Source organism: Polypterus senegalus, chromosome 1 (assembly GCF_016835505.1).
Source record: "Polypterus senegalus isolate Bchr_013 chromosome 1, ASM1683550v1, whole genome shotgun sequence".
Classification (NCBI taxonomy): Eukaryota; Metazoa; Chordata; class Cladistia; order Polypteriformes; family Polypteridae; genus Polypterus; species Polypterus senegalus.
Genome location: NC_053154.1, coordinates 340,984,450 through 340,997,379, shown reverse-complemented (window position 1 = coordinate 340,997,379; position 12,930 = coordinate 340,984,450). Strand labels below are relative to the sequence as shown.

The window sequence follows — 12,930 nt, the reverse complement described above, 5'->3', positions numbered from 1 at the left end:
GGGAAGTTGGAGAATTAGTGACGTTTGGAAAGTTCAATATGGCGGCCGACAGTGGCGTCATACCACCGAAATAAGTACGTACATTGGTTTCGGTTAGCGCAGGGAAGCCGCCTACCAAATTTCGTGAAGATGGGGCCATAAATAAGAAAGTTCAACATGGCGGACATTGTCGACCGTTATCGACCGTTATGACCGTTTTGTGTAGAATTTCGAAATGAAACCTGCTTAACTTTTGTAAGTAAGCTGTAAGGAATAAGCCTGCCAAATTTCAGCCTTCTACCTACACCGGAAGTTGGAGAATTAGTGATGAGTCAGTGAGTGAGTGAGTGAGTCAGTGAGTGAGGGCTTTGCCTTTTATTATTATAGATTTATATGTGTGTGTGTGTATACTGTATATATAATTGTTAATAAGAATGTAAGTCAAGGGATGTTGTGCTAATACTGTAGAACAGGAGTTCCCAAACTTTTTTTGGCCGCAGACCCCTTTACCAAAAACTTTTAAAACCATCGACCCCCTAGTTACATGCAACGGTTTTTCATGCCCACACTTGCTTTGATAAGTTCGTTAAGACAATGCACAGACATGTTTGTGCTATATGTATTTTCATGCATTCTTACATGTGACTCTTTTAATGACACATTTTACCTTTTCGTTCACAAGTTTGATATGTAATTTGTTTTTATCAAAAAAGTTTTTTTTTTAATTATTTTGCTTCATAATTAGGTACCTATTGGAATCATAGATATTTTGAAGTAACAAACAAATAGCAGTAGTAAGGAGGTCTATTTTTGCTGTCGTCGACCCCCAAATTTTTTTATTGAAACTATCGACCCCTAGAAAGTTCAAATCGACCCCAGGGGGTCAATATCGACCACTTTGAGAAGCCTTGCTGTAGAAGGCACTAGAGAGACCACATCTGGAGTCCTGTGCGTAGTTCTGGTCTCCATAATCCTGAAGGTTGTCCAGGTCCTGTTCCTGTGTTGTTTTTGTTGCCTCCACATTGTCTACCATTGCTGTCATTTTATTATCATCTGTGAATTTCACAAGTTTACTACCAATACTGAAACCTGCAGTATGTCACTAATATAAATCAGAAAAAGAATCGCCTGGCCTCACTGAATGACGTCACCCAGCACAATTTCTTCAATAATTTGCAGATCTGCAGTCTGATGGAACCCGTTTTGCAGTAAATAGTTGTAGTTAATGCTGTTAAACTGGATTGTAGTCCGCAGATTTTGCCATCTCCTGTCAGAGTTTTTAACAACAGTATTGTGCGTGTTTTGCTCTTAAATGAGTAAGTTGTACTGTGATATTTAGATCTTCCCACACTAAGTTTACACGTATCAACAGTTTTGTCCTTTGAAGCAGAATCAAGCATCTGTATTATTGTCTGCATATTGATCTGGCAAAATTTTACACCGGATGAGCTTCCTGCCCATCTGTCCAGGCTTGGGACCAAAATAAAGAAAAACACTGGATTGTGCTTCCCCTGTGGTGTGAGGGAAGGTCTACAGGACGGTAGTGAGACCAGCTACGTTGTATGGGCTGGAGACGGTGGCACAGGAGACAGAGCTCGAGGTGGCAGAGTTAAAGATGCTAAAATTTGCATTGGGTTTGATGAGGATGAACAGGATTAGAAATGAGGACATTAGAGGGTCAGCTCAAGTGGGACGGTTGGGAGACAAAGTCAGAGAGGCGAGATTGTGCTGGTTTGGAGATGAAGAGGAGAGACGCTGGGTATATTAGGAGAAGGATGTTAAGGATGGAGCTGCCAGGGAAGAGGAGAAGAGGAAGGCCTAAGAGGAGGTTTATGGATGTGGTTAGAGAGGACATGCAGGGGATGGGTGTGACAGAACAAGATGATGAGGACAGAAAAATGTGGCAACCCCTAATGGAAGCAGCCAAGAGAAGAAGAAGAAGAAGAAGCAGAATCAACCATCATAAATTTTGTGTCTCAGCCATTGTCAACTGAATAGCCAAATCAGGGTTAAATAATTTCAAGTCCCATCAAAATGTTGTACCATCTGATCGGGACCCTCCTTAACACAAAGCCAATGCTATGAAGAGGAGCTGATCTCGGTTACTGCTATCAGTAGTCACACTGCTTGATTTGGTATAATAGCGGACATGTTCATCAAAGCGTATGCTCAACTACAGCAGACCATCGACACACGTGTGTGACTCGGTGTCACGTGGTATCTCCAGGCCAGGGGTTTTCAGCCTTTTTTCTTGGCTTAACACCTCCTGGGACTGAAATCTTTCTGGTGTGCCCTCATTTTGTTTCAGTTTTAAATTGTCAAGTCCTGAACTCTTACCAGGCCCAACTAAAAGTGACCTTTCTTAACTCCCACTTCCCTTAGTATTTCCTTTGATTACACAGAGTGTCTTGTGTGGTTGTTGTATGCCTTTTACTTTTTTACTTCACATTAAATGATTTTTTAAATGTAAAAACAGCCTACCCTTTTAAATATTTGTATTTATTACAGTTCCTGCCTTGCGCCCTACGCTAGCTGTGATAGGCTTCAGCAGACCCCGTGACCCTGTTCAGGACTAAGTGGGTTAGAAAATGACGGGCTGACTGCAACAACATTTATTTCTATCGTACATTTTCATACACTGGTTGGAGGTCAGAGTGCTTTACAAAATGTCAAAGTAATAGCTGCAAAAAAACAAATTAAAATTAGATAAAAATAATGATGAATAAATAGCATACAAGCTTAAATAATACACAATTACTTCAGACAGATATATAATTAAGAGAGAAGTATTTTATATAGAATTCTTTATTAAGTCTCTAAATGACAGCCTAATGAAAAGGTCAGATGACTGGGAGACTAAATAAATAAATAAATAAATAAATAAATAAATAAATAAATAAAACTCCAGCTAAGCTGGTGAAAAACCATAAAATCTCAATGGGCTCAAAGGAGGGACAAAATACCGGGCAGCCCCCCACTGGGTATTCTACCGCACATAAATGTAGTTACGTTGTTCCTTTTTTATTTGTTTCTCTTTTTTAGACTTCGTCTTAGAGGATTTGACGCGGTGGATCTCATCGACAGTTGGAGTGTCTGCTTTCAATCAGATGTCACAGGCACCTGCACAGGACTTTGGTCAGGCGGTGGTGGCACAGAACGCCACCACAGAAGGACCGGAAGAAGAAAGAGAGAAAAGTAAAGAGGAATGATTATTGCAATTTCACTCAAAGCTATGACATTTCTATGCATATCTCGTTCATTAAGAGTACATTTTAAGGAGTTTTATAAAACTCTCCACGGTGTCAGCCTGACACATCTGTATTGGTAAAGTGTTCCAGATTTTAGGTTTATAACAGCAGAAGGCAGCCTCACCACTTCTTTTATGCTTAGCTCTTGGAATAATTCGTAAACCGCCAATAAAATATCTAAGGATACCACTTGGAATGTGGGGGACATGCATTTCAAAATATAGGAAGGAGCAGATTACTTAAGGCTTTATGTATCGTTAGTAGTATTTTAAAGTCAATTGTAAAAGACACGGGTAACCAGTGCAACGACACTAAAACTGGTGTAATGTGCTCAGATTGTTCTTTTTCTGGTTAAGATTCTTGCTGCTACTTTCTGAAGTCACTGTAACAGACTGATGTCTTTCTTAGGTGGTCTAGTTAGGAGGGCATTACGGTAATCTAACTGACTGAAAACAAAAGCATAAATCATGTATATCATTTATCATTTAGAGGTCTAACTTCTGTAATGTTCTTTAAATGGGAAAGTGCAGTCCTAGAAATCGGCTTAATGTGTGATTTAAAGTTTAGGTCAGAGTCCATGATTACACCTAAATTCTTTAGTTCCACCTTGCCTTTTAATGCCAAGAGGTCAACTGTATTTCTAATACTCTCATTATTTCCATTTTTACTAACTGTTAAGATTTCAGTTTTTTCCTTATTTGGTTTGAGGAAGTTGCTACTCATTCATTTAGAAATACAAGACAGATATTTGGTCACAGAGCTCAGAGTGTCAGGGTCATCAGGTGCAATTGATAAGTAAAGCTGTGTGTCATCTGCATAGCAGTGGTAGCTCATCTGGGCCTCAGGTATAACGGCGTGCATAGAATTCACACTAAAACATGGCGTACAGACAAAACTGGAAATGTGCATACGCACAATAAAAAATCCAGATTCATAAAACTGTGTACGCCAAGTTCCATGCACTTCCCCTTTAAAAATCCCAATGAATGTGAAATTTAATGTGCCTACAGCCCCAACCGACTCCACCCAGAATTTTGCATATTTGAATATGCAAATAAATATAAATAGCCCCTTCTGTTCAGCATTTTGTTAAAAGACAATGGCAAAAGCACATGGAAAAAAGAAGAATTTCAATGAATGCAAAGTGGAGGCAAGGAAAGACATTATTTGTTGGCTTAAGCAGTGGTATAAGGAACAAAAGGAAGTTGATGGAGTGATACAGCGTGGTGGAGACGCTCAAAAGTTCAAGTTCAGAAAGTCACACAGTACCTAAAATTAAAAAGAAGTGGTCAGATATCAAAGTCAACGTGAAAAGATGAGTCACAGCCCACCATCTGTTTATTCTGTTTCAGACAATATTACAAAAGCTGACCCCCATGCCGAGGATGTGACTTTACCCAGCACATCTTCAGGTGCTGGCTGCTCACATACCTCTGCCTTGGAAACTGCTGGGCGGCCATGTGGCTGTGTGCTGATGGACGCTGTTCTGGAGTCACAGTGGATGCCGTAAGATATATGGCTAATGAACTAAGGAATATAAGGGCTGTACTATGAGATACTGACCACAAATTGGTTAAAAAATAAATGTGGCATCTAATTACCTCTATTTATATTCTACTAATTACATTCAAATGAAACTGTAACACTGTCTGACGTGGCTGATCATTTTGTGGGTCAGAGTCATCATAGCACATCTCTTCAGGTACAGGCAAGCCACGATTGTCTGCCACATTATGCAGGACGCTACATACTTGCACAGTGCGACACACTTTTGGTAGACTATAAAGCAGCACATTAATAGAGTGGAAATGCTTTCTATTTACATAAGCACATTCATTCTCTACAGGCACCTTTATAGTGTAGCGTCAACACCGAGCACCACAACGGATTATTCTACTGCTCTTTACTTTGAGGTGACTCACTATCCTTAAAAGGACTACTTGCCTTTTTCCCCACTAGTTGGAAAAAGCACCTGTGACTTTGTGGAGTTGCCATTTTTATATGCTATCCAGCTCATTCTTTTGGTGATTCATCCCTGGCTGATGTAACATGTTCGGTGTCATTGCAATAGCAATGTGCTTGCAGCTGACCGCTCCGATTACATTTGCAAAACCGGACGTTTCTGCAAAATGCGCTTTTATGTTTGCCAGTTCAGTCACAGTGTAAGGAAATCTTATCTATCTGGATGACAAGCAGATAACACCATCCTATACATCTGGCATGGCGCGACTCGGTGATGATTGTGAAATACCCGCTCGGTCAAAAATTGTGGCTAAAAACCCGAGGGTGGACAGAACTTGCAAATCAGCGGTCAAATTAAAGCTTAAGTTCAATGAGATAAACACAGACAAAAAGAACTGGACCACCATTAAAACGTGTGGCCACCATTCTGGTCATCTAAAGACTGTTTAAGGAAATACTAAATTACTCTTCACATTATAAGCCTCTGTTTTGACTGAAATGTAAAGTTTAAATGGTTGAGCATTTCTTCTTAGTCTCTTGTCTTTGATTTACAGATCTGATTAAAGCTGAGAACGAGCCACACAGAGTGAATGGAAGAGCCTGGGCCATAGGGGGGTCATTGTCAGCGTTGGCGGTGGTGCTGCTGATTGGAGAGATCGTGATGATTAAGAGGATTATAACGAAAGATCGTAAAGCATCTGGTATGTCGAAGTGAAACACGTGAGCTGCCATTTTCATATCGTTCACCTTCATCATTTGATGTCCTCATTCTTTAAAGTTCCTCTTATGTGAGGTGAAGTGTCCCAGCACAGCTTACTGTTAATGTAGCCTACAAGAAGGTGAAGGATTGACATGTGATGTGATGTGATGTGTGGTGACACTGTGAGAAGATTTCACTTCCGGGTGAGAGTACGCTGGGCGAATTTGTCTGCCGCTTCTCACCGGTTTCGTTGTATTTGGTTTGTTTTGTCCCATTGGACTTTTTCACCGTCACCTTCTGATTTGACTGCTCTTTTCGAATTTTATTTACTACACGATTGCCATTAGTGATTGCCTAGATCACACCTGATTCAGTCCTGCGCGAGCTCTCTTCCTTCTCTCCTGTTACTGTCTTTGCGGTGAGTATGAACTCTACGCTTGCTTCGTTTGCAGTCGCCAGTCTGAACTGCGAATGTGCAGCCTGCCCACGTGCTTTTCCTTTTCTAGCTGCTTATGCAGTGAGATTTGGGTTGGCTAACATGTGTAGCTGGAGTTAGCATGGTGTTGTGTGGCATTCTGTTCGCTCTTGGTGGTGTCCATCGGATAATCTTAGCCTGTTCTGTCTCTGGTTTGCAGTTGTGCTCTGTGTTGTCATTTCTACTTTTTTAGTACTGCAGCTCATATATTCTCCAAATGAACTTAAACATCTTGACTGTCATCCACGATTGGTCTCCCTGACTTATAGTTTTTGCCAGTCGCTTGGACTTACTCAATGTCTTTGCTATATTCACTGGTCTAAAAGAGGCCCCTTGTGGATCTATGACTCGCATGCGTCGATTCCAACTATATGGACATCTCACCGTGTTCACTGGCGTAACGCTAGGGCTGGCTGAGGAATAAACATCGGCCATCTTCATGCTGTTTAGGAAGTGTCTGGGCCCTGCTCTCCCGGCTGTTCCAACTTTAGGCTCGCCCTATTGAACGCTCACTAACAAGACCTCGCTGATTGACGACATCATCTTCCAGAAGCAAGTGGACATGTCTCTTCTTACAGAAACGTGGCAACAACCTGGTGACTATTGACATTTAAAGTCGCTGTCTCCCCCTCACTATAGCCACATATCTAAACCCCGATTAACAGGAAAAGGGGGCGGCCTGGCTGTGGTTTGTAGATCTACCTTAACAATGAAGGAACGCTCTCTTTTGAAGTCACACATTTTGGATATATTGCTGTTAAACTGGTTTCCTCCCCTCCTGTGCTGCTGTTGATAGTTTATCACCCTCCTAAATCTGTGATGAACTTTCTGTTAGAATTTAATGAACTTCTCACTGTAATCTCATCTCTTTGCCCTGCTGTAATTATACTTGGTGACTTTAATATTCACGTTGATGTCAACTGCTCTCTCACAGCTGACTTCATCTCGACTTTGGATTGTTTTGACTTGACACAGCGTGTGGATTTCCCCACTCACACTAAGGGTCGTATTCTTGATTTGATGAATGTAACTTAGCATTATTACCACTACATCTGCCAAGAAAGGGTCTGTCTTCTAGCACAACATTAAGTCTGTTCATTCTGATTTGTTTGCTGCTTCCCTTCTGTCTTCGTCTGTTTTTCAATTGCATGGTCTTTTCCTCTCCTGATAGCCTGGTTTCCCTTTATAACAGCTGTGTTTCCCAACTGCTAGATAACTTTGCTCCCTTAAGGACTCGGCAGGTTCCAGTCACCCGCTCCTGTCCCTGGCCCACTGATGAGCTCAGAGCTATGAAAGCCACTAGCTGACGTCTTGAACGGCTTTATAAGAAAACGGGCCTCACAGTTCACTCCCAGCTTTACACTGAGCACACACTTCAATATGGAGATGCCTTTAACACGCTCACTCCAACTATTATTCCATCCATCCATTATCCGACCCACTATATCTTAACACAGGGTCACAGGGGTCTGCTGGAGCCAATCCCAGCCAACACAGGGTGCAAGGCATGAACAAATGCCCGGGCAGGGTGCCACCCTACCGCAGCCAACTATTATTCCTCTGTCATAAATGGTGCTAAGTCCAGGCCTAGAACTCTTCTTAGGACTGTTAATAAACTCCTCCAGCGCCCTCCTCTAGCATTCCCCCATACAGCTGAACAGTGTCAGGCTTTCTTCAATTTCTTTGATTCTAAAATTGATCAAATTGATCACAGTGTCCCCTCCACACCTCAGCCACTCACTCATTCCAATCTGCCATCTCCATCATCAAGACTCACTTGTTTCTGGCCTGTTGACTCTCTCGTCGTCTCTGAACTTATTAGTAAGTCTCATTCCTCCTCCTGTCTGCTTGATCCTGTCCTCCACTTCTCTGCTCATCCATAGTTAGTATTCCTGTTGCCTCCTTGATAAATGCAGGTTTCATTTCAGGTTCTGTCCCTACTGCCCTCAAAACTGCTGCAGTTACCCCAATCCTTAAAACACCTGACCTGGATCCTTCTTCTCTCTCCAGTTACAGGCCTCTCTCTAATCCCCCTTTTTGGGCTAAGATGAAGGAACATGTTGGTCGCTACACAACTCCATGCTTTTCTTCTAGATAATATACTCTATGAGCCTTTTCAGTTTGGCTTTCGCACACAGTACCACACTGAGACGGCTCTTCTCCGTGTAATCAATGATCTTCTCCGGTCTGCAGACTGTGGTTCACTTCATATTCTCCGCCTTCTCGACTCACTGTAAGTGCAGCATTTGACACCGTTAATCATGAAATCCTCCTGTCACGTCTCTCTGGCTTAGCCCTTCAATGGCTTACTTCATGTCTCTCTAATAGGCAACAGTTTGTCAAACTCGGCCGATAGAAATCCTCCACTTCACCTGTGTGTCACGTGGTGTCCCTCAGGGTTCAGTCCATTACTCTTTCTACTTTATATCCTTCCTTTGGATCAGATTATTGGCAGACATGGCCTTAACTCCCACTGTTATGCAGACGATAGACAGTTATATCTTAGGACAGACTCACCTCCCAGCACACTCACTGATCTTAAGCTATGGATGGAAAATCACTTTCTCAAACTTAATGCCAATAAAATTGAAGTGTTACTGGGAGGCCCAAAATCCCAACTTCCTAAGGCATCCAACCTCTCTGTTTCTCTTGATGGTCCACTTGTCAAACCTGCTCCTGTCGTCAGACATCTTGGTGTTTTGTTTGATGCATCACTTAACTTTGAGCCACACATTAGGTTTCCTTTCAAACTTTCATTCTATCATCTGCATCATGTTGCCCGCCTCCATCCATTTCTGTCCTTTAATGAAGCTCAGACTCTGGTTCATTGTTTCATGATGTCTCTTATTGATTACTGCAATTCCCTCTTCATCGACCTCCCTACAAAATCTGCACAGAAGCTGCAGTGCATTCAGAACTCCACAGCCACACAAAGCGTTCTGCTCATGTCTCCCTGTTCTCTCCCAGCTCCACTGGTTACCGGTGCCATCAAGGATTAAATTCAAGATTCTGCTTCTCACCTTCAAAGCCCTACATAACCTTTGCCCCCCTCTACCTCACTCAGCTCCTCACACTCATTGTCTCTCTCGAGTAGTCATCTCCTTACTGTCCCACGCACCAGGTGATATGCACGTCACTGGTGGTCTGGACCCAAAGGACTGCCCTTCAGTGTTATGGCCCCCCTCTTCCTCGGTCTCTCCGAGATTGCTCCTCGTTCTGCTCCTTTAAATCTCAACTGAAAACTTTCCTCTTCTTCAAACTTTTGTCTTCTGTGAAATTTTTGTTTAATTTAATTTACTCTGTATGTAAAGCAACCTTGGGTTTGTGAAAGGCACTCTATAAATGTAACTTCTTATTGTTATGTGGCCACTAGAGGGCTTCACAGGACACAAATGTTATGAGCTCCATGAGGTTACATGGCTGACTTTGTTCAATTTCTTTCTTTGCTTCACTTAATTTGCTGTCCACTGTAGCTCTTAGCATATGAACTTCTCATCTTCAGAAGTCTCTCTTTAAATGTTCTCAGCTCAGAATGTTGCTGTTCCAGCCTTCCAGCCATCTGAACACATTTTATTGAATTCTCTTTCAGTGACAAACAAAGACACTGACACTGCGGTGCTGCTGCAGCAAACAGCAAACGAGAAACCACCTGAAGCTGAACAGCTCTGAGAATATGAAAGCAGGTAACTTGAAATATCGACCTCCAGTTTATTAAAGACAAACTCTCTGTCTGTGGCTGAACAGACGGCGTTGGAGTTTTCATCTTCAGTCTGTCGATTGTGTTATTTGGTACTCTGCATGTGAACTAACCAAACCACTAACATGAAGTAATAGTAACAATTGAGAATTAGAAGCAGAGCTACTCAAGGATATCAATGTACTTATAACACAGAGTGGCCATTTTATGTGTCCTGTCACCCAATTAGCCCCACTCCTCACATTTCACTTTTCTCTAATGAAGCATATTATGTAACACTGTGCAAAATGAACATGTCCTCGTATCATCTCTCTAACCCTAGGAAGATGCCATGACTTGGCTCTCTCAAAGGGGAGGGCATTAATTTTCCTATATAAAGTGCACAAATTATAGGGAGAAGTTACCAACCCAGTCCTGGGAACTTCTGACTGAGGGGCTCCCCTACTTGTGCCCTCTCATGCTGTACTGTTGTGACCCTGAACTCTCATCCTCCTGCCAGTGAGTTGCTACCCCAGCTGGCCTCCCAACCACAGTCTCATTGTGACTCATTGTGACTCACTTTAAATTTCTGCTGTGGTCAAGGACAGCCATCTTAGGCTGCAGAACCACCAGCCTTCTAGTACTAAACTGTCCTGGCACTACTGTATGTCCTCTCCATAGTCCTCAACATGCCAGCATCCTAGAACCACTCTTTCTGTGTGCCACCCTCTAAAGTTCCACAGAGAAACTGACAGCCTTGTACCTTTAATTGTGTGACAGTCTGAGGTTTCCTGCTTAGGGAACACATGGTGACAGAAGGACATCTGACCTCTTCACAAACCTTCTCACTTCTTCTTTCTCTGTAATGGTCTAATATCAGCTGAGATAAAACATTTCTTGGCCATCTAGCAATGTCCCTTGGCACTGCCCCTGTGCCCACTTCGGCCTCTTGTGTATTCCCAGTGTAGTTTTTTCTTCCAAATTCTGCCTATCCCCCAATCTATGCCATCTGTGTCCATCCAGACAGTGTTCAGAAGCCATTAAGAAGGCTAACAGACTGTCAGGTTATATAGCGCCTTGACGTGTGGAGTAGAAGTCACAGGAGGTTCTGCTCAACCTTTATAATGCACTGGTGAGGCCTCATCTTGAGTACTGTGTGCAGTTTTGGTCTCCACGCTACAAAAAGGACATAACAGCACAAGAGAAGGTCCAGAGAAGAGCGACTAGGCTGATTCAGGGCTACAGGGGATGAATTATGAGGAAAGATTAAAAGAGCTGAGCCTTTACAGTTTAAACAAAAGAGGATTAAGAGGTGACATGACTGAAGTGTTTAAAATTATGAAGGGAATTAGTACAGTGGATCGAGACTTGTATTTTAAAATGAGCTCATCAAGAACACGGGGACACAGTTGGAAACTTGTGAAGGGTAAATTTCGCACAAACATTAGGAAGAGAACCACAAACACACTGAGTGTTTATTCCAAGTAGTCTGGTGGGATTCAGGACTTTAAGGACCTTCAGCTCTCACCTTGTTGTTATTTTGGACATTCAACGTCAATAGGATGGAAGACCTTGTTGGTTCAAATGGCCTGTTGTCATCACAGTAGTTTTAAGGTTCTAATCTCAGTGTCACTGGTCACCAAGATGTCTTTCTCTGTATTATGAAATTCTGGTGTCGCTTGCCCAAATGACAACCAAATGTAGACCTGATGTCTCCTGAACGTTTGTATACAACTGTGGGAATGGAAGGGAAAAGCGTTTAGGACAGAAGTCAGGTGGATTTGTGAGAATCGCTTGCAAACATTTCTGTGTTGTACTTGGAGTTAAAACCTCACCACGAGGGTCTTTGTCACAAAGTGACGCTCTCTTTGTGCAGCCACTCCATTTAGAAAGTCAACATGTGTTGTTTTGATGGTTAACTGATCATTTTGAATTTTGTTTTCTTGCTTTTTGTAGATTTACTTGTTCCACTTTGCACTCAGACTACAGTGTTGGCATCAAAGAATTTCATATGAGAGACTAAAGAGCCCCCACAAGTGAATTTGAAGCACTTTGTTTTAATTTGGACAAAGTTAAATTTGCACTTAATACATCGACTATTTTTAAGGAATGAAGCCAAAACAATAAGAATGTTCTCCGCTGTTCTCCTTTCCAGCCGGCTATGAGATTTAAAAGCTGCAGCAGTGAAGCCCCTCGTTGATCCCAGCACCTTCGGCCTACCTGTCTACACAATGCATGCTGACGTGACGCTACTAAGACATGAGGAAGGAGCTCTGTGCCTTGTAAAATGGACCCAAGAAGATACAAAAACAACAGAGACATATTCTTTTATATATTTTTATTCCATTTGCAGATGATTTTATCCAAAGAGACCTACAAATGTGGTCCACACATCAGTTAGGGTCTGTTATGAAATAAATGATACATGAGTAGAGCACAAAAATTGACCAACAAGTCTTCTAGAGCAGTGGTCCTCAAAGTGTGTGTCAAGCGGTCTGCAAGGTGACAGTCACCTATGTCAGGTGACTTTTAAATTGGTCATTTGCATCAGGCAGTGATGTCATGGCTACAAAATCAGTATGCTTAGATTTTTGAGTAGCGGCTTTAAAACGACCATCATGATGCACGTGGACTCTCTTTCTCGACTTCTGCCTTTTTGCTCCACTCCTGTTTGCTTGTTGCGGCTGCTCCTTTTGCTCTCTCCATCTCTCATAGTCAACACTCCTCCACCCTCAGTCTCTCTCTGGTCCCGCCCATGGCACTGTTGGTGAAGGGGTCTCTGGGACTTTATTGCTTCCAAAGACCTTCAGCATCCTGCCCCAGATCGTTGAGAATCCAGCTATGCTTTCTCTCCCTCTTGTTTCTGATATGCATAAACTACTCACTCCAC

General features: G+C 42.4%; 1 protein-coding gene across 2 annotated transcripts in view; it reads left to right on the top strand.

Annotated features, from left to right (window-relative positions):
* LOC120517147 (ICOS ligand-like) overlaps window positions 1–12,487 on the top strand; it is a 31,562-nt gene extending 19,075 nt beyond the window's left edge. The window contains exons 5-8 of one of the 2 annotated variants that reach the window (XM_039739308.1): window positions 3,022–3,174; window positions 5,744–5,890; window positions 9,954–10,047; window positions 12,196–12,487. In XM_039739308.1, the coding sequence (XP_039595242.1) occupies window positions 3,022–3,174; window positions 5,744–5,890; window positions 9,954–10,033 (380 nt within the window). In that variant the 3' untranslated portion in view covers window positions 10,034–10,047; window positions 12,196–12,487. Of the gene's footprint in view, window positions 1–3,021; window positions 3,175–5,743; window positions 5,891–9,953; window positions 10,048–11,996 lie in introns of both variants that reach the window. The other variant, XM_039739299.1, reaches the window with a different exon arrangement.
* The last annotated feature ends 443 nt before the right edge of the window (window positions 12,488–12,930 follow it).